Consider the following 22,103-nt stretch of genomic DNA (forward strand, 5'->3'; position numbering starts at 1 on the left):
AAGGAAAGGAAATACATCTTTTGGATGAGGAAGCACTAACCCTGGGCACTGCCAATCTTTAGAGCAGAAAGAGCAAAGGGTTTGACCCTGGTGACTCAGAGGAATAATAATGAGTGTTAGCTCCCCAACAAGGAAGTGGGCTTTGTCACATGTGACCTCTCCCTCATGCACAGGGGAAGACAGCAATTAGTGCCACCCCCACCAGGCAAGTGCAAATTACAGCTGTGAAGCCTCTGAGCTCCCTTCTACAGACAGCTGCCTCCACTGCATCCCACAGTGGTGCAGAGCAGGAGACTGTCAGCCAGACTGCATCTGACCCTTGCAGCAGCACCACTGCCACAGCACCTTCCCCAGGACTCAGCCCTCAGGGGGTTGTTTCCAGCTGCCCCTCCTGCAGTCAGTCCTTTGACTTACAGATGGATTTTTCCAAAGGAGGGAGCAGCCCAAAATTGACAATTTGCTCTAAGTTGTTTTCTCAGCTTCCCTGTGAGTGAGAGAGACTGGAATAGGAAGTGTGCAAGTCCTGATACCTGCAGGTTGTGGCAGCTGCAGTGGAGCTGTGCTCACAGAGCACCCTTCAGCATCCTCCTCCATTTTCAGTGGGACAGGGGAGAGTCCAAGCACCCATCCCTGCCCCTCAGAGCTGGCCAGTGCTGCTGCTGTGTCTGCCACCAGCACACAAAGCCACCAGCATCCCAAGACTGGCACACTGTGCCAGAGCCCCTTGCACCCTCCAGCTCCAGTGCAGCGTGTGAGGAAGGAGCCAAAGGGTTAAACCTCTCTGAGGAGGGCTCTGTGTGTGTGTCTGCCTGTGTTTCAGTACTCATCTCAGTCACTTTGCTTCCTGCCTTGGTGCTGTGCCAGCAAGAGGTCCGGGCCAGCAGCACACTTCCTTCTGACAGACACACACACAGAGACAGACAGACAGACAGAGTGCAGGATCCCTCCCCACCCAAGAACTCTCCAAAACTGGCCCAGCAGTCAAGGTAACACTCACCAGCTCCACCTGGGGACCCAGCCCTTCCAGGATCCGGTGGGCAGCCTCTGCCTTCTTCTGCAGGGAGGAAAGGAGAGAGGAAGAAAATAAAGTTATTTGTGCTATCGGTTACGAGCCGCAGCTCTCTGCTCCAGCTCTCCCCTCTGCTAAAACCACTTCTCAAACCTCCAGAGAGCCGTCACAAATCCCATCCCTGCCTGACAGTGGCTGCAAAGGTTCAGCTCAGCCTCTGGACCCGCAGCAAAAACCCGTGGGTGAGGAAGGGCTCTGTGAGCATGGTGTGCCCAGGAGGTGACCCAGCCCCTGCCCCGGTGGGTGCAGGAGGGATTGTGGCCGGTACCTCTGCACGGCTGCCCTGGCAGCAGCAGGAGGAGGAGGAGGAGGAGGAGGAGGAGAGGAGGGCGGGCAGAGCAGCACGCACGCAGAGATGATGATGCCCTTTCTAGGATTCATCGCTTGACGAGCATGTGATCATTAGAGTTGAGCTGCCCTTGGCTCCTCTCGCTTCCCTCCCCTCCCTGCAGAGCCCTTCCTCACCCCCTCCCGCCCCCGGCCAGGCCACCTACAGCTTATTAAAGGCAAAAAAACCACCCAGGAACACGTGTCAGGGGCTGTGCAGTGGTTACTAATTAAACAGGCCTGAAAAAAAAAAAAAAAAAAAAAAAAAAAAAAGAAAAAAAAGACACGGGTTGGCTGTAGCAGGAGTCTAAATAAAAGATGACATTTTCAGTAAACAGCACTTCCTCGCAGAGCCAGGCTGCTCAGGGGGGTTACTGACAGTCCAATAAATCCAGATCGCTGCGTGCTGCCGACACCACGGGCTGAGCTGCTGCAGCCAGACACTGACACTGATGGGCACCAGCAGGTTTTCAGAGGTTCAGATAAAACAGGTAGTTTTAGCTCTTTTGGAGTAAGGGAGATAGAAAATCCCCAGCTGTCTGAAACAGAGAGCTGAGCCCCAGGCCTGGGGTCTGGGCTCCTGGCAGAACCAGTGGGGCTTGGCAAGCCCTGGAAGAGTTTCAGCTCTTCAGCCCAGGGAAGGGATTTCAGCTCACACAGCTCTCCAGCACCAGGCACCTCTCACACTGTCCCAGGCAGGATATTTCCCAAGGACTGTCTCCCCAAAGGATGGCACACAGCCCTGCTGCCTGTCCCCACATCCACCCCCGTGGAGGGTTTCCAAAAGTTTCATCAATCCCCCCACTGCTGGCTGGTCCCCAGAAGCACTGATGCAGCTGTAGGTGTGCAGACTCCTCACTGCAGCCTTGTGCACCCACACAGAGCCTGATCTGCACATGAGGACATTGCAAGAGTCACCCAAGCAGCTGCACCCTGGCTGTGCTGGCTCAGGCTCCAGCAACCAGCCCTGTCCCAGCTGCACAGCCTGCAGCAGGTGCCTCACCACAGCATGGCAGGAGAGCTTCCAGTTCCTGTATTTACTGTACACTCAGGGGGACACAAAGCTTTTGTGCAATTTAGAAATGACTTAAGGATGCTGAGAGAGATGTGACAATGTGACCATGCAGGGAGCCTGCTCTGGCACCATCCCACACAGGGCAGGCAGCAGCCCTGCTGTCAGTGCATCCCTGCCTGGTTATCCACAGCACCCCCTCACATCTGTGAATATTGGGGCTCACAGATGTCATCATCACTGTGACACCCACCTGACTCTGTTAATGGGAATGAGCCAAGTCTGCCCAGGCACCTGCCCCTTGGAAAATTACATCCCAGAATGAGAACTCTGAGCCAGAGGTCAATATTTTGGTCTTCACGAGCAATAAAATCTGCTGACCTCAGAGAACATCAGCACTGTGGTATCAAAAAGTCTTATTGGATTAAAACCAGGGGGTAAGATTTTCAGGAGAGGAAGGACCACTAAAACTGCTAAAAACACTGTATCAGTGGCCAAGAGGATGATTTGGCCAATGCCCTCCTGCCTGCCATTGGTTGCTGGTGAGCAGGAGGCATCAGGTCACCAAAAATTTTTTGGTGCACACCTGGGACAAAAAGCAGCAAACAAATTAATTGCATTCTGCATAAGTATGGGTAGAAGACTGTAGCCTCACTCAAGGCACACCATAGGCCTGATCTCCTTGGCACCAGAGCTGGTGGAAGGTGCCCTGGCAGCAGGGATGGCACAGCAAGGGACTGGTGATGCTGCAGGCCCGTGTGTACAATGAGATTAACTTTGAGAAAAAGCTGAATATATTCAGCTTGCTGCATTTGCCATGTTTAGACAACTTAATGAGACAAGCCAGAGGCAAACCACCACAGGCAGAACATGTGGAGAATCAAGAAGAATGACATAATTTGTCTTGCATTAACCAAGTGCAATCCCCAAGTCTCCAGAAGGAAAGATCAGGGGGAGAAGCTATTCCAAGCACGTCATATCTCTGTACGTACACAAAGAAATGCCTCTATCTTGAAAGCTGCCCAATTAACACTTGACACCCACTGTAATTGCTGATGCTCCTTGCTGCCTTTATCAGATCATAGCAGAACCATAATGAGCTGTCTGAAAGGCCTGGCAGCCCGAGGTGAGAGCTGGCAGCAGAATTGGGAAAAACATAAAGCCAGCAGAAGGTTCCCACCACGCTAGGGCTCATCTCTGAGGACAGACAGACACAGGGAGGTGTGTTCCTGCCCAGGCACCCAGCAAGCCAGAAGTCTGACTGGAGAATTTATGCAAACCTCAAACTGTTCAGGTACAAAGGCAGCCCCCCAGGCCCTCCTGAAGCAGCAGGATCTTTGCTAAAGACCACCAGCAGTCCTGGCAAATCCTTCCCCTTCCAAAGGCATGGCCACCTAGGACTTGGTTCCAACACTGATTTTATTAGGAGTATGTTTAGTGATGGACCCTGCAGGAGAAAACCACAGGGCTCATCCTGCATCTGCTGAATGACCCAGTAGTGCCTGCATTCCTGCTGTTTGACAAAAAGAAATGTATCAAGAAGCAAACTCAAGTCTTTACCTCTAGTGAGAAACATGAAGATCCTCACCACTTGTACAGTCCCTCTGCAGCTTCCCAGCAAGCAGGCAAACACCCCTTTTCTTGATTTGGTACAGAATCCTGAAATATTGCAGTGGAGCAGCGGGGCTCGTGAAGGGCCCTCCAAGTGCATTTTTGGAGGGATCAATGCCTCAAGAACATGTCTGAACAAAAAACACCGTGGCTGCAGGGCCCAAAGATTCAGAAGGGAGCCCACAAATGTATCAGGCAGCAGCAGAATGTCTCCCCCTGGGCAGGGGCACAATCCGTGCTCTTACCCCAGCTCATGCTGCTCCAAGGGACCTGGAGCTAAGAAGATCTTCACCAACAGCAAAATCCTCCCTGCAGACTACAGAAATCTTCATTCTCGCCCTGAAGAGCATTTGGCTTCCAAAACAAACTCCAGCCCCTTGCCTTTCCTTTGAAGAAACTGAAAATAGGCTTGGGAGGGGAAAGCAGGCAGGAGAGCAACTTTCCGGCCATGTGAGCTCCCGTGGGGATGAGGAGCCAGCCCCAGGAGGCAGCAAAGCCACTGAAACCAGAGCAGGGAGAGCCTGGGATTTTGCGTGGGCTCTCCTTAAAGCCAAGTTTAAAAATGGAAGAGAAGGAAACACAGGAGTTATTTTGAGAAAGCGGATCTGAAATTAGGAGGCGGCACTTTCTTGGACCGGCTCCAGCCGTGGCTCCATGCAGCACAAAGCTGCTGCAGCTGAACCGTGCTCCTGGGTTATTTATAGCATCCTGTAGGCAGCAGAGCTGGGGAATGGAGGGCTTCTCTCTGGGACCAGGCAAAGCCCTTCCAGAGCAGCAGGCTGCACGCAGGATGGGGCTGGAAAAAGTTCCTGTCCTGGCACTGCATCCCCTGGACAGGGGGAGCAGCGTGGCAAAGAGACAGGCTGGAGTGGGACTTTGTTTAAAACAAAGTTCAGAAGTGTGGCTGAAGTCAGCAGAAATCATGGAAACCCTCAGGCTAGACACCTCTCCACATGCAGCAGAAAGCAAACAGCACAGCCAAAATGTGCAGGGACCAAACCACAACCTGGCAATGCCCGTTCCACAGGGAAAGATTTTCACTCCTACAGCCACAAGCACTATTTTTTTCTCTCCTTTAAACCTCAGCATGCTCTCTCTGAGAGCCAAACCACCCCAGCAATTTGCTGCCCTCCACACAAAGCAGGTGGGATGAGCAGTGTTGTGGAAGGGAAAGCAACACTCAAAGCAACACTCCTCCCTCTGCAGCTCCTGCAGGCTTGGCCAGCACAATGCTCTCAGCACACCAAGAATGATCTCCCTCCACCCTCTCCTGGGCTCTCCCTGAAGCCAAATGCTCTGAGCACCAGGGAACAGCCTCACTGACCCCTCTCCCCTGGCCCAGGGGATGATGTTCTCCAGGGATGCCCATGGGACGCTCCCTGCAGGATCCCACCTCCCTGTGCTGAGCTGGAGCATTTCCCCCACACCAGCAACAACACAGCACTGTCCCTAAGGCTGGGGCCATGTCTGTCCCCAAGGCTGGGGCCATGTCTGTCCCTAAGGCTGGGGCCATGTCTGTCCCCAGGGCTGGGGCCAGCAGGTGATGTAGTGGGGGTTACAAATGACTCATCACAAATAGTAAGAAAACAGAGGAAACTGGTGACGTTGGAGCTCACACCAGCTCACACCATTCCCATCCACCCTTCACAGAGTGTGACAAAACCACTCATTTCAGTCATTTGCTACTCTCTGGCTTTGGCTCATCATTGCCAGACAGTTTCAGTCCTTGGCTTGCTCATACCCCACCCATGGCCATGGGGGAACCCCCAGACACAGCTGGGTTTCCACTCACAGACTCTGCTGTCTGCAAGGCTGGGGTGCCCTTCAAAGGCACAATAAGGTTAAAGTGATGTGCCAGCAAGGTTTTGCCACTGCAAACCATGGCTGAACGTTCCACCACTGCAAAACTGCTCAAAGTGTTGGCATTGCACAGAAAACTTGCAGAAATCCACGTTTTAGCCCTGCAGCAGTTACAGGAAAGCTCCAGTCACACAAGAGCCAGGGCTGTGATGCAGGGTCTGCCTTCCAGCCTCCAGCAGATTGGGGATCTCTGCAATTCCCATCCTGAAAATGCAGGACACAGCCTTATCTGGTCTGGGTTAACCACACACAAATCTTCTAAGCAAATACACCTATTGGGAACTCCAGATCCTGAAATAGACACAAGGACCAATAAAGAGCCAAAACAAATGGAAATTTCCTTAAAGTCCAATAAAAATTTAAAAGATTCTCAATGACTCCAGGGTCATTGTTTAAAATTTTATCTTTTTGGAAATCTTGCTGTCATGCGGAAATGCCAATGGTTTCTGAATTCTGGTATTTCCATTTTTCCTGTGGACTTTCCAAAAGCTCATTTTGCATCCCCAAGCCCAGATGAGGGAGAATAAAAGTTATTAGAAACAAAAGCAAAACAAACAAGGCCCTTTCATCAGCCAAATACGAAATACCCTCATCCCCACTACCACATAAACTAGAATTTGAAAAAAGGCTCGTAGATTAAATGCTCAAAAGCACTTTTACTGTTAAGGTCTTATTTACTGCACCAGCTCCGTGCTGATGAGGCAGGCCTGATTCTTCCCTTTCTCATGTAAATCAGGAGTTCATAGAAAATCAGAGTTCTACAGACATCAAATCCCTGTAGGATCTGAGTCACACAGTGTCTGTGAGTAGTTAACAGCAAGCTTATATTCTGCAATGCTAAAAGCTTTCATTTATTTATTCTCTTATTTATGGATGGGGCATTAATGCTTTATGAAGGTATTTGAGGGTAAAAGGATAGCTGGGAACGTGCTCTGCACAGACACAACAGCAGCAGGGGATGGAAAAAGTTCCAAACAGTCCTTTGAATTCCAATTTTACAGCACAATGCCGAATTTATAGATAGATAGCTGTGCCCTTTTGAAGGAACAAGCATCAAGACAGAGAACGAATTAAAATTTAATCTTATTGATTTCCACCAGCTCAATCTCAAGAGCAAGACAGACACTGCTGCTGCTTGCACTGCCTGCACTGCATCAAACCCAGATTTTCAGAGAGCTGACAGCAGAGCAGGGACAGGCCCAGGGCTGGCGTGGGGGGACTGGCGGCAGCCCTGGCAGCTGTGGTGGGTGACACTGTGCCCTGGCAGCTGTGGTGGGTGACACTGTGCCCTGGCAGGCTGTGGTGGGTCACACTGTGCCCTGGCAGCTGTGGTGGGTGACAGTGTGCCCTGGCAGGCTGTGGTGGGTCACACTGTGCCCTGGCAGGCTGTGGTGGGTCACACTGTGCCCTGGCAGCTGTGGTGGGTGACACTGTGCCCTGGCAGGCTGTGGTGGGTCACAGTGTGTCCTGGCAGCTGTGGTGGGTCACAGTGTGCCCTGGCAGGCTGTGGTGGGTGACACTGTGCCCTGGCAGCTGTGGTGGGTGACACTGTGCCCTGGCAGGCTGTGGTGGGTCACAGTGTGTCCTGGCAGGCTGTGGTGGGTCACACTGTGTCCTGGCAGGCTGTGGTAGGTGACACTGTGTCCTGGCAGGCTGTGGTGGGTGACAGTGTGCCCTGGCAGGCTGTGGTGGGTCACACTGTGTCCTGGCAGGCTGTGGTGGGTGACACTGTGTCCTGGCAGGCTGTGGTGGGAGACAGTGTGCCCTGGCAGGCTGTGGTGGGTCACAGTGTGCCCTGGCAGGCTGTGAATGTTTTGGGGGAAGCTGCTGTGAGCTGCTTTGCAGGGACAGAGCAGGGAGCTGCCTGCTGGCCCTGGGGCACAGGGACCTCCAGCCACCTGCATGTGGCTCACAGAGAGCTGGATGTGGCCACCTGTGGGCTCCACATCACCACGAGGAGCAAAGAGATGGCACAGGCACCTCTGCAGGCACACAGACAGGAATTTTTTGGGACACATGGGTGACTTGGAGGAGAATTCACTCAGCTAAGCCATGCCAAGAAGAGCTCAGCCAGCCCTGTTACCCAGGGAAGGCACAGAGCAATACTGCTCTCCTCCCTGGGCTTAGCAAGGGACTTGGAAATTTCCTTTTAAAGCACAAAAACATCTTCAAGCCCAGGTATGCTCAATCGATTTCAAGGGAAGGTGGATGCAAGGAATCCCGTGAACGCCCCGTGGAATAAAGCTACAGCTAAAAATACACACAGATGATCTGCTCTGGTCATGGGGATTTGAGGTGGAAGAAAGGTAAATTCTGTTGATACTGTAACACATCCCAGAGGTGCAAATTAAAGGCCTCAAGGAGGCTGTGCCACACAGCCACCAGCTCTGAGGTGCCAGACCCAGCACAGACCAGCTTTCTCCCTCAGGGGGGACACTAAAATCACCCACAGGGTTTAATTTAGGAGATCCCCAATGTCTCCATCACTGGATCAGAGGCATCCATCCCAGCCTGATTTCTGCAGGTAGCTCTGGGTCCCTGCCAGCTCCTGGAGAGGAGCCCCCAGCACCCTGCAGCCAAAACTGTCCCCTGAGCTTCCCACGGCACTTCTCAAAGGCTCTTGGCAATTGCAGCCCTCTAATTGTTTTCAAACATCATTTTGTTTCTTCAAGGACTGAACACACTTTTGAAAATAGGACTCAAATGATTCTGACAATGTTGCCCACTGTCTGTTGTCAGGTTAGTCCACTGACAGTACCAAAAACTCCCATTTCTCATCAATCCTTTCAGAAATGGCACAGTTGACACTTGAATTGAATTTCTGGCTTGGATACAAAAATGTGTGTTTTTCTGTGAAGATTTCCCAGAAGGTCAGCACATAGCAGGGGAAAGAGCACCTGGATCTTGAATATCAACTGTTCCTCTACAATCCAAGTCCCCTAAAAGCTTCCCAAATGCAACCACAGCTCATAGTCCAGGATTTGATTGCAGCCAGGAGCAGCTTCTCTCCACTCTTCCCCAGCAGAATATGTACAGTCACCTTTTTTTTTTTTTTTTTCTGGAAATCAATTACATGTCCAGCAGAGTGTAGCAAGAGGGGATTACAGGTCACATTTTCCATAATTATCCTCTCTGACACCGAGGAACTTTTCAAATCATACGTGTTAAGTAGGTCACGAGAGGGAACAGCAGCGTGATGGGCATTTAGCACCAGAAAACCTGAATTTGGAGAAAACCAGATACAGCCCAGCACCACCCTCATCCCAACCCCTCACCCATACACAGCACGGTGGTGAGAAAAATATATAGACTTCCCTGATGAACCATAAGCTAAAATTAGAAACCATTCACGCCTGCAAAGCCACAGCTATCGCCAAAAGGAAAGTAGGTCACAGAGTGGCTGGTAACTTGATTTTCCGGCTTTTCTAGCTGTGCTGTCCTCACGTAACCCCTCCCCTCCCTTCGGGCTCCCTTTGTTCGGGGTACAAGTGCTGGCAGCAGCGGTGGGAACGGCAGGGGCTGGCTCAGCACAGACCCTGCTGCTCAGGAGCCAGGCAGAGCCAGGACAGAGCCCCTGCTGCCCCCACCGGCTCGGGGACTGGCACAAGGGCTGCCTCTGCCCCCTGCACAGCCCTGCTCTTAAAGATGGTTTCAGGCTTTGCCAGCACTTCTGGGGTGCTTTCCTTTCTCCCTCCTCCTGAGGCCTGAATATCCTCTTTTTATTTGCATTTCTTAGCGTGCACTGCCTCCCTCAAGCAAGCCACAAGCCAAGCGATGCGAGTAAATCTGGCTCTGCTTCCCTTTGTGCATGGGCTGGAGCCCTGGCTCAGCCACTGCTGATGCTTTTCCCACAAGCAGACCTCCAGGCATCAGCTTCACGGCTTTTCCACGGCAAAGAAGAGGCAGAAAAGCTTAAAATTTGGCTCAGTGACCTTCCTCACTCTAAATCAATACATTTCTATCCAGCTTGCAGTCCTTTGCTCCTACCAACTCGCCTTGCAATTAATTGTAAAGCTGCAGGTCAGCACAGGAGTGCCTGGGCCTCTCCCATTCCCAGACAGCTGGACACATCTGGAGGATCTGCTGCCATCAAACCCACCTCACAGCCACTCTTTTCCACCACAGTCTCAACTGGCTCTAATCCCAAAACCCTTCCCCTTCCAGCTTTCCTCCTCCTGGCCCCAAAGGAAGAGCAGTCACCACTAAAATGCATCCCAAACACTCAGTACATGAGTGGCTGAAAGCTGAGCCCCTGAATGTTCTTCAGCAGGGCAATTACACCCTGGTTCCCTCCCTTGTTACTGCACCATCACAGACAACACCCAGCACTCCCCTGCAGCCCCAGCTCAGCTCTCCCTGCTGTGGTTTGGAAAGGCTCTTCCACCCCTCAGCCATCACAGCTGGCCACTGATGCTGTCAGCTCTCTGCTGGCCACAGACAGATCTGTCCTCTCCAAAGGAGGAACCTGCCTGCAGCCTGCTCTGGTTTCTATCAAGCCAAAGGGAAGGTTGTTGGTTGAGTCTCCTGCCCACAGGCTCCTCATCACGACAAGGGGACTTTGCAAGAACAGGGAGGAATCATTGTTTGTATCCTATCCCTGGGGTAATTCAGACATGAACACAGAGCCAGCTCTGAAATGACACACACCTTGGGTGTCCAAGGTGACCTTTGCTTGCTGGGCACCCAGCTGGAATGAGTGCACCCATCACAAAGGTTAATGCTGAAACTCCTGGCTGAGATCAGCCTAGTCCTGCCACAGGGGCACCACCAGCTCTGAGCACTGTGGGACAGTGTCCCAGGTGTTATGGCTGTGGGCTTTCCAGGAAAAACATACAAATAGAACTCCCTGTTTGCCCTCCACAATCTCTGCCATCAGACATGGCACAGAAATGCCAAGGGACCACCCTGAGTGGTGGTGAGGCTTGGAGAGCAGATGCTGTCTGCTGTGGAGAAGGTGGTGGGAGGGGATCTGTGACCCTTCTGCTGTCATGGGCAGAGACAAGAGGTGACAAAGCAGGACAGGGAGCTGGCAGGACAGCCAGCCCTGAGCCAGCTCCAGCTAATGGGGACTGCTACAATGCAGACTGTTGGGGATATGATGGATGGAGATCACCTTTCCCTCCTGCCCCACCACCACACCCATTTCTGCCCCTTGTAATGTGGTTCAGCTACACAAGAGTGCCCGAGGAGGATGGGGCTCAAACAAACAGGAATAAAAACATTTGAGAGCTCACTTTTTTTAAGCCTCCCCTCTTGCACAGGAGGCACAAGCCATCTAGCCCAGGACCCCAGAGAGGGTGCCTGGTGGTGAGAATGGTTTTGAGGAGCCCTCAGCACCTGCCCCAAAGCCCAGTGCTGTGAAGCCACCACCAGCTGCTGCCTGCTAAAGCTTCAAACACACCGACCTCAGCCTTCACCCACTCACACAGCAGCCTGTGCCAGCACTGGGCTTCCTACTGCTCAGGGACAGCAGCAGATGGAAAAAGGAGAACCAGGGAAATTGCACTGCCTGGGAGAGCAGGGGAGGAGATTTTTTTTTTTCTTTTTAGGAGTCAGGCACCTGGATTTCTGCAGCTCCCAGTGAAATCGCAGGCCTCGCAATTCAAAATAATTAGCGACTGGTAGTTTTCCTTTTATGCAAAATCATCCTTTTTATCCAACACCTAAATGGAAATGAATATGCTTGATTATCTACCAAAGGGCCCAATTTCTGAGCACTGCTCCGATGCACACAGCAAAATTCATCTCTCCTCGGGCTGCTATTACAGGCAGTGGCTGATAAATGAGTGGTCAAGGCAGAGATCCAGAGCCAGGGATGCCAGCCTGACCTTTGTTAATGCTATTTACAGCATCAAATATCCACAAATCCAGCCATGGCTGCCTCCACAGCCTTGCTGCTCCAGCCTGAGGGGCTTAGGGGCACGAGGAGAGCTCACAGCTGGCCTGCCAGTATCAGAGCACCACAGATGTCACCCTCCATCCATGCAGCCCACCCACCATGGCAAAGCCCACCCCTTGAGGCAGCTTTCAAGCTGGTTCTCTCCCAGGGGAGAGGATGAAGCAAGCTGATTAACAGAGAGGAGTTTGAAGCATCTCTTGAATGCTTCATCTCTAAGACTGATCAGATGAAATCCCCCAGACAGGTTCTTCAGGATACATTAGTGCTCATCCACACCATCCTCACAGGGCTGCACCTATCCCACTCCCATGCCCTCCACCCCAAAGGTGAAACCCCCCACCTGATCCTCACCACCCTGGCCACGCTGACAGGGCACAATCTGCACTTCCATCGTTTCCAGACTCACCCTGTTCTCGTCGTAGATGATCTGCACCAAGCTGCGATGTTTGGACTCGATAGGAGGGGGAGAGATGGGTTTTTCAGGCTCTGGTGGTTTGGCTGCTTCTTCCTCCAACTGTTGCTGTGGAAGGAGAGGGGGGAGGAGGAGGGTGAGTCACAGTGAGGAACGCAGCAGTGCCTGTCCACACGAGACTCTGCGTGGTGCCGTGAGCCAGGCACAGCCTGCCATGGCAGAGACTGCTGGCAGCCAGGGCAGGCTGGGCTGGGCTGGGCTGGGGATGGGGCTGGGCTGGGGATGAGGATGGGGATGGGGCTGGGCTGGGCTGGGCTGGGATGGGGATGGGGCTGGGCTGGGGATGAGGATGGGGATGGGGATGGGCTGGGCTGGGATGGGGATGGGGATGGGGCTGGGGATGGGGCTGGGACTGGGGATGGGGCTGGGGATGGGGCTGAGCTGGGCTGCGGCTGGGATGGGGCTGGGCTGGGGCTGGGGATGGGGATAGGGATGGGCAGGGGCTGGGATGGGGCTGGGATGGGGCTGGGCTGGGGATGGGGCTGGGCTGGGGATGGGGCTGGGCTGGGCTGGGCTGGGCTGGGATAGGGATAGGGATGAGGATGGGGCTGGGGCTGGGGCTGGGGCTGGGGCTGGGGCAGGGAGGGAAGGGGAGCTGCACAGCCCCAGCCACGCAGGCACAGCCTGGCCTGCCCCAGGCACCAGCCCTGTGCTCGTGGGCTGCCCTGCTTTAGGTATGGCTCCTCAAAGGATCCTCCTGCAACGGGCCTGAGGCTAGAAATAACCATTTACTGGGAACACTGAAATGAAACCACAGCTCCAGCCCTGCTGCTACCTGCCTCTGGAGCTGCTGCTGCGTGCAGGGAGAGCTGGAGGAGCCAGGGGTGATGAGCAAGGCTGCTCCCCACCCTCAGCCTCACTGTGCAGTGCAGTGGTTGGAGGACATGCCTTGGGATGACTGTTCTCCATTAAATGACTCGTGACCAGCCAGCCCTGAGCTCTGGGATATCACTGTGGTCAGCAGCTAAACCTGACATTCCACCTGAGCTCCTTCTCTCCCAGCACTGGGAACTGGGAGGAGACATCCCAGCCCTTCCTGTAAGTTTGAGGAACTGCTGAGCTGAAAGGGGAAATGACAGATTCCTGCAGGCTCCTCCTGGGACAGCCTGTGAGCAGGGAGAGCTGTGGGGCAGCACAGGCACAGCAGAGGCTGGAAAACACTGAGGATCCTTTCCCTGACAGGCTCTCCATCTCCACATCTCTGTGGATTCTTTTCCTGCAGATAAAGCATCCCCTGTTGAAGCCTGAGGAAAATCGAGGGGGTTTTGTACTAGGAAGAAAATGCACCTGGGACTTGTCTCAGAGGAGAGCACACCACTGATTTCCTGGGGACAGTGGTGGCTGGTGGCCTCAGAAGAAGGTGAGCATCTATTCCTCCTCCTCCTCCTCATCATCACCTCTGCTCCTGCTGATGATACCTTTAGCCCACCAGGGCAGGAGGATGCACTTGGGATGATCCCAAGAAGGCACTTAAGCACCCAGATAGGTCTAATGGCTTGGCTGAGAAAACTCTCACTCCTAAAATTGTGTTTCAGTGGACGAAGCACCCTGTGCTGTGGACTCCAGCTCCTCACAGGTGGATACTTCTCTCCACAAAGGGAAAAGCAGCAGTAGCAGTCTAGGGAACACCAAAATACAGCCAAAAACCTTGGTGTTGCTGGCCACAGTGGGGAGCAGGCTCTGGCAGCACAGCAGAGCCTGTGTAACATAAACTGGCATCACCAACAGCCTTAGAGCTACTCCAGCCACGAGTGAGAAGAGCCAGGAACTGGCCAGCTTGAGCCATCTGCTCCCTGGAAAGGGATGAACCTTTCCCAGCCCTGCAGAATCCCCTCCTGCCTGCCAACAGCCACACCATGGTGTGAAGGCTCCAATCCAGGGACAGCCCCCAGCCCTCTGCTGTTGTCACCCCTGGCCACACTTCAGGTGGCCCAAACCACAGGACAGGGGACAAGAGCTCCCTGGGAAAGGAAAACCTGCAAAGCTGTATTTGGCATCAGCCCTGGCACAGAAGCAGCACTTCCAGGACCTGCCAGCTCTTCCCTGGTGTTCTCCTAAGGAACCCTATCACACATCCTCACCCCCATGGGATAAACTCTACAAACCTCCAATGAATGAGCCAGCAAAAAGGATCAGATGCATCTACTTCTGTTGGGGAAAATATTTGTGTATAAAAAAAAAGTCAAAGCATCCAAAACTTGGCTATATCAGTCTGGAAAGCCACAAAAATTCTGCCAAGTGGTCGAGTGTGTAGGGAGGGATTTCAGATGAGAGGGTTTGATGGCCTATCAGGAAACCAAAGTTTGCCACTAAGTGGAGGCTCATTAAAAACAGCTCATTAGAAGAAGAAACACAAATCTAATTATAGTTGAAATACAGTAGAGAATTAAAGTCCAGTCGCTGTGGAGTAGCCCTGTATGGATATTAAAGGGCCAGATGCTGGGGAAAGGATGTGAGGAGGGCTGGAGGCAGCACACCTGACTGCAGCCTGAGACAGCTACTCCTGGGAGCCGTGGGAAATGGCAGAGCAAAATAGGTCAGGGTTCCCAGACAGGGACAAAATGGATTTCTTAAAGGTCTGCCACAAAAGCCAGGCTGGGACTGTGACCTTTACAGGAGAGAGCAGGATGAGAGATGAGCCTTGACAGCTCCACACCCCCTCCCTCCTCCCAGCAGTGCTGCTCAAGACCTCCCTCCTCTCCCCAGATGGAGACAGTGCTGGAGGGATGCAAGACATCACCATGAGCCACAGCCCTGCTCCCACAGGCCAACCCATTCCAGGGGGAAGAGGTGCCCCCTCCAGGAAAGAGACCCTCTGGCAGCACCACAAGATACAGAGGGGCCACTGCAGCACTGCTGGGAAGGGTAAAATGTCAGGTACAAGACTCTCAGGCTGTGGCAGGGACTGCAGTCACAACTTTCATATAATTATAAATATAGCACAAGCTTGAGTCAAGTGCTGGATTTGAGCTTTTGTTGCCTACAACTGACAGACATGGAATTGAGGTGAGATTGCTGTAGGAATGTGGTCATGTCTCACTGTGGGGGAAGTTAAGAGCAAAATTCCCAAGGTAAAAGCATCTCCTGCCCTCTTCAGTAAAAACAGACTGAGCAAGATGCAGGTTGTTTTTCAGAGCTGGTGCAGAGGGACCTTTCCTTCAGCCACCAGGTTGTGTGCTACAGATGCCAAAACTGTCTTAGTCATTTCCTGCTAAAAGAAATCTACAATTGTGTAGTTCTGGGTGATGTTCCAGTAAGGCTCCATCCTTCCATGCACAGCTCCTGGGCTCTGCCACCTCTGTCACACACACACCCAGCTGCCATCACTGAGCACTGGGATGCACTGCCAGGCAGAGCAGAGCCTCCCAGCCACAGGGCAGCTCTGGAAACCACTTCCCAAGAGAGCACAGAAGCTCAGGCAGATGAAGGGGAGCCCTGGAGCTGCTCCTGCAGCTCCACCTCCATCACCAGGTGGGAGTGTTGTACTCCCGGAGAGCCCAGGAGGCTCCAGCACTGCACTGAGCAGCCCAGCAGCTCATTCCTCCTTCAGATCCCTGCTCTGCTGCCAGGAATAAATGCATAAGGATTATCCTTGGCTGCCAGAGGAGGGGGAGAGGACTCAGGGAGAGCTGGAGGCGCATATGGAGCGTGAATGAGCGGGGGTGGCCTCCTGCCAGGGGTGTGCAGGGTCTGGGGAAGGTTTCTCAGCTTGCTCAAGATGTTTGCTTCTTGCAAAGTCCAGGCAGAGCCTTCCCTGCCATTTTTGGAACAACCAGAAAGAGAGAGATGGTGGATTGTGGTTGGTTGGGATTCTTTTTTTTTTTCTGCACAGCCTTTCCATCCAAGTGTATTTAATTACCCTGAGAAGGCCTCCCAAAGACAGAGGGGAAAAACATTAGGATATTCTGGCTGTATACAATTTCTCCCCTGCTCCACTGACACTCCTGCAGGAGCAGAATCTGTTCCAGGCTCATTGCTTTCCCTCACTCCTGCTCCTGCACTGACAGCTCAGATGCACAGATGCACAAAACGTTCCTGGAGCATCTCAGACAGGACCCCCTGCTCCAAAAACACTTCCCAGATGTGCTAGCTCTGCTGGAGGACTGGGATGGGGAAGGCTCCAGCCAGAGGGAGGTGGAGGCCATAGTGGGGGGGGGGGGGTCAGTTTTGCTACCATATGACTTTGCCACCATGTGCCAAAAAAAGAAAAAAAATTAGAATAAAAGGAAGGGAGTGGATACTTTCTCTGCCAACAGCCACTTTCACCTTCTTCCCCATTTAACAGAGCATTTTTGTGGGCAGGAAGAATCATAAAATTCGTTCAAAGGGAAGAAATAAAGCAAGTGAGCAGCCAACAATAAAACCTCATTTCCTCACGGAAAGGACAGTTTGATTTTAACAGTGAGCAGCAGCAGCTCCTCAGCATCCCTGAGAATTCAGGCAATGGATCATCAGAGCTGTCAGTGACAGGAGCTTCCCTGCCCTGCCAGGCACACATCCCACTTGGGGAGCCTTTTCCAGAGCAGGAAATGAGCGTGGTTTGCATCTCTTTCCCCAAATGGGAGTAAAAAACCATGGAGCAGCAGCCAGACTGCCAGGTGGGAGAGGACACCAACACTGTCTGAGCTTCCTACGAGGGACAGGGGAAGGGCTCCCACCAAAACCAGCAAGAGGAACCTCTGTGGTTGCTCCAGATGTTGCTCTGGGCACTGTGAGCTGGCACAGAGCAGCTGCTTCTGCCCACTCCTGGCTGCCTCTCCCTAAGCACTCAGACACCTCTGCAGACACGAAGCAACACATCCCCAAAAAAACGGCCCTTCATATCAATTAAGCTATATTGTTTGAAAACAAAATGAAAATATTCCTGCTTTGTCTTGCAGGACAGAAAGGAAGTGTGTTTGGTATGGGAAAATATAGATCTGATGGGGAAGAGCAAGTGCATGCTTATTCTCAAGGAGCTCCAACAAACAGCCCAAGCAGAGGATTTGCTCCATTCCCAAATTCCTACTGTAGCTACAACCCCTTGGGAAAGGTCATTCCTCTTGGGCAGTTTGGGATTAGCAGCCATCAGGGAGTTCAGAAATTCATCCCAAGCAAAGAAAATAAAGCAAGCAGAAAAAAAAAAGAGGCAGAGAAGTGATTTGCTTTAAGAAGTGAAAGCCCTTAAGTCTGTGGGTTTTTTCACGGACATCCCTGAAGGTTTTGTTATATTAATCTCTTAATGGGTTTATGGTAATTATGTACAGGCCAACACTGAGTGGGCCATCCTTCTACTGAGGAGTGCTCCTGTGCAGGGTAAAGCTGCAGCCAGGAAGATCAGACTCAAATCCCTGCTCAAGCACAGCCCTGACTGGAGCTGGACCAGATGCTGCTCAAGGCTGCAGAGCTGGAAAGTCTCACAGAAATGGAACTGGATGCACTGGAAGGGCCATTTGGTCATTGCAGCAATGTTTGAAACAGCCCAGTACTGAATATTGGCAGCACAATAGGGGAGAGACAATTGCTGGAAAGGTAAAAGAAAAGACCTTGTGCCAGGCTGGGCTGCACAGATGACTCTGACAACCCAGGTTGTACTTCCTGCTCTGCTGCCCACCACTTGCACAGGCACTGGGGACACATTTTTCTCTGTCTGAGGTTCTCTAACATGCAAAGAGCTACAAGCTGGGTTTCCAAAGCTCCCTCCCTCACCTTGTGACTACCAGCCCCAGCCTGGAGGCACAGCAGGCAGGTCACAGCAGGGAGCAGGGACACAGATGATGCTGCTGCACTGGCACTGCCACTTCCCCTCTGTGGCCATGCAGGGCAAGCACAGGGCCTGTGGCAGCATGCAGAAGCAGGGACACGTGTTTCCCTCCAGAGCACAGCCTCTCACCTGCTTCTTCTTCAGCTTGGAGATCTGCTGCTCCACCATGGTGATCTCGCGGTCCACGCGGTCCATGTTCTGGATCAGCTCCTCCTTGGACAGCCGGGCTGGCAGCAGCTCCAGCTCGGGGTCAGGGTGAGCAGGGCTCACAGGAGACACAGGCTCCAGCTTGCCAGGCAGGCCACGGTCCTGGGAAGCATAAAACAACCAGATCAACCCTCTCCCAGGAGACTGGATCCTTCTCTCATCCTCCCACAGCTCCCTGGCCCATTCCCAGCCTTCTGAGATAGACAAAAGCCTCAAAAAAACCTGCTAGACTAGGGAGTACCAGCTGTCAGATCACATCACAAGTGCTCCACAACCTCCAGAATCTCCACAGAGAACCAGGTTATTCTCCCAGCAGCTCTTCCTCCTGACAAAGCCTCAGAGGCCTGAACCACCTGAGTGCTGCTCATATTCCCACAGATCAATAAACCCATCCATATTCAGGAGCTCCCAGCACCACTGTCCCCTCAGAGGGCTCAAGGCTGCATCTTCTCTGCAAAAATGAGACACCACAGTCACACCCTCCTCACAGAGACAAGAGCAGCAGAGCCATGCTGAAGGAGAGGGGCAATGAGGGCAGCCCCTGGGAGCAAAGAGGGCTCCCAGCTCCTCCCTGGCTGCCTTTCTCCATCTCCTCCTAAACCCTGGGGGCACTCTGAGTGTTGGAGGTTGAATGCATCCAAAAAGAGAAAAAGGGGATAGGTGAGTCAAGATGAAAACAAACTGAACTGACTTCTTCAAATTCCAGGTGAAGAGGCTCTCAGCTCAACAAGACCCTTCAAGTCAGAGACTGGAGAGATCAGCAAAACCTCTGTGGCCTTGACAGGGAGAGCTCTAATAGCCCAGGGCTGATGGAAAACACATCCCAACACTCATCCCTGCCCCCAGCAGTGCAACAAGTCTGCTGAGGCAAGTTTTCCAGGAGCATCCCAGAGACACAGTGCCTCTCCTGCACCCACAGCACCCTGCAGCCCCAAGCACAGGAGCCACTTCTGGCAGCACAGGCTGTGTGCTGGGTGAGCCTGCCCCCAGGGATGGCAGCAGATGCTCAGGGCACACAGATGGGAGCACAGCACAGCACCACCCACCCTGAGCCAGGACACTCCTCTCTGGCAGCCAGCCAGGGCTGGAATTAAACGTGTGTCTATTCATTTGCTTAGGGAGTGGATGGATTTCTTTTCCTGGAGGGGGAGAGGAGGAGCAGTGGCTCAGTGTGTAACCCTAAACTGTGCCAGGCTGGGCAGCCAGGGCACTGCAGCTGCTGCCCAGGGCAGGGATGGGGGAGGCAAACAGGGGAGGAAGGTCACACAACTTTGCCACCTTCATTACAGCAGCCCTGCAGAAAGCCAGCACTGCTCTGCTCCAACTGAGCACCCAGGTGCTGGCAGCTGTGAAAGGCAGGGCTGACCCTCTGCCCAGGCTGCTCCTGCTGTGACAGGGCTGGATGGTGCCCTGGGCACCCCCTGTGCTCCCCCATCCCACCACTGGATGGTGGCTCTGGGGCACTCACCAGCCCTGCTGGTGGACACAGTGCTGTATCTGGGTGTACACAGCACCCAACACTGCCCAGCATCCCAACAGCATCTGCTGTGATGCTGCTGGAGCATCTGCTCTGCCCTGTCCCTGCTGGGAGCAGCTGGAGGCACCAATGCCCTTCCCCCTGCTGCCATCAGGGGCAGAAAGCAAAGGAGCACCCCAAAACCCCACTCTCCCTGTCCTGCCTCAGCCCCAGGAAGGCTGAGCTGGTTGTATCCAGCACCCATCCAGAAGAGAAGCTACAGGAACTTGAGAGCTCTCTAGAGAATCCTGAAGAGAAGATCCCATCTTATTTTACTTTCCCAGCATTAGACATTTAAAAATGGTCAGTCTGCTGAAGTGGGAAGGCTTTGTGCTCTCCACAACTGGTTGTTTTTTGGTTTTGTTTTTTTTTTTTTGTGGTTTAGTTTTTTTGTCAAGTCAAGAAGAGCAGGACAACCACAAGAAGCAAAAGATAAATTAGGTGTTCATGAAATCTCATTCAGATTAAGGCACAGGAAAGGGAAGTGGCAGTGGCTGGTAGGTTTTTCTAAATGAAAGGAAGGTACCTGCTAAAAATGCAGGAGAGAAAGGCTCCTCACTGGGCACATGAAACAAATGCTACTTTCTCACATCTGCCAATATGCAGGACAGGACATCTTTAAACTCCTGCTTGGCACAGGACACGTTGGAAACCTGGCTCCTGATACGTTTTTATCTTTTTACCTTGCAGAATCTGAAGCAGAAGAGCAGCTAAGGTGAGTCAGGGAAATAGCTGCAAGCACAGACATCATCATCATCTGGTATTAGGAGATGGTTACAGCAATAGAGAGGCAATGTGAACCTGGACCTCACATGCTGGGCACTGCCATGCCACAAGCACCTCTCTAAATCAACAAAATGGCAAGCAGTAAAAAGGAAAAACCAAAACTAAACGAAAAAAAAAAAAAAAAAAGTCTTGTCTGAGTAGTGCTGACATCCAAAAAGCAAGGCCCATGGATTTATGAAAGGCATAAAGAAGTCCTTATAAAATCACAAAAGTGGGTTGAAAAGAGGTTTGCAAAGACCAGAGTCCACCCAGAGCATGGGGAAGAGCCCAATGGTCAGAGATATTTCAACCAGTGCTCTGCTTCCTACAGCTCAAGAAACCCTCAGAATATATTGCCCTGCTCTAGACTGTCATACCCTGAGCAAGTGCAGTGTGAAATGTGAAATTCCCCTTATTAACGTGAAGTCACAGACTTCCAAACCAGGAAGAGCCAGGAGAGGTGGAATAAATCTGCTGGAGGGAAGAAAACAATTACTGCATTACTCAAGTTGATATTTTCTCAGTAATTACACTGTTTCCATGTGATTTGTTTTTACACACGGCTAACAGCTACTGCAGCTCCTGTGTATCCCTGGCCTTGTTTTGTGATTTATATGATAACAAGGGTGGGTGTGAGGGGGGCAGAGGCTGCACAAACCTCCCCACAGCAAGAGGAGGTGCTGGCACTGAAGAAAACAATTATCACTGAGGAGGTTGTCAGAGAGCAAGGCCAGGCTTTGGGGTGGGTTTCTTTTACATGCTTAGGAATAAAAATTCCCAACACAGCTAATGGAGCAAGGCTGCTATTTGCTGTTAAGCAACATGCCAGAAAGAGAGGAAGGAAAAGGATGAGCCAACTGCCTGTTGATGCCTTGAAAAGCAAGAAAGTCTCCAGGTAAATTTGATGTCCCTGCCTTCAGACATGCCAACATCTTGTCCACAAGAAAAAAATTACACTGGGAAGCCCAAGTGAGGTCCCAGGACACACACTGGAACCTGCACCAGCCCATCTCCACCTGCTTATTTTGCATATCTGACCCAGCTTTGATACCCACAGAGAAATCATGGGAGTTGGAGGGATTTAAAATAATCTCTGTGCCCTGCTTAAGCCCAGCCCTCCTGAAGGGGCATTTTTCTCTTGTTTCAGGAGACAGCAGGTAACAGCTCTGCTCCATCTGCACCTAACTCTCTCTGCAAAGAGCATTTTGACCTTGCTGGTCCCTTGACTGTGTCAGCTGCCTCTCCAAAACTCCACAGTGGAGCTCCCCAACCTCCCCAGCCCACCAGTGTGTCCCAGGAGAACAGAGCCCCTTCCTTGGGATGAGCCTCAGCATCCCCAGCACAGCTCACAGTGTTTGCCCTACATATCATCCCTGGTAAACCCAGGCCTCTCTCTGCCTCTAATCCAGATCATTAGTGAAGTTCCCCCAAGCCCAGGACAGAGATTTAGGGATGCCAACATCATCTCCTCCACAGTCTGTTCACTTTCTAATTATCAGCCAGCAGCAGCATTTCCTGCTGCAGCACCAGGAGGGATTAGGAGGTGTTATCTTCAACGCCTGCCCACTCACACATCTTATGTCCTCATGGGCTGGAGAAGATTGCCAAAGCTGCCAGGATAG

The 22,103-nt window shown here is 52.4% G+C and overlaps 1 protein-coding gene across 14 annotated transcripts in view; it reads right to left on the reverse strand.

Moving 5' to 3' along the window:
- The window catches only part of NCOR2 (nuclear receptor corepressor 2), a 222,085-nt gene that overhangs the window by 97,068 nt on the left and 102,914 nt on the right, over positions 1-22,103 (reverse strand). For all 14 annotated transcript variants that reach the window (XM_079322088.1, XM_079322093.1, XM_079322087.1 and 11 more), the window contains exons 5-7: positions 18,123-18,302; positions 12,185-12,298; positions 998-1,054 (exon numbers count right to left, since the gene is read on the reverse strand). In XM_079322088.1, the coding sequence (XP_079178214.1) occupies positions 998-1,054; positions 12,185-12,298; positions 18,123-18,302 (351 nt within the window). The remainder of the gene's footprint in view (positions 1-997; positions 1,055-12,184; positions 12,299-18,122; positions 18,303-22,103) is intronic.

This window comes from Erithacus rubecula (assembly GCF_903797595.1).
Source record: "Erithacus rubecula genome assembly, chromosome: 19".
In the NCBI taxonomy this organism is placed as follows: domain Eukaryota; kingdom Metazoa; phylum Chordata; class Aves; order Passeriformes; family Muscicapidae; genus Erithacus; species Erithacus rubecula.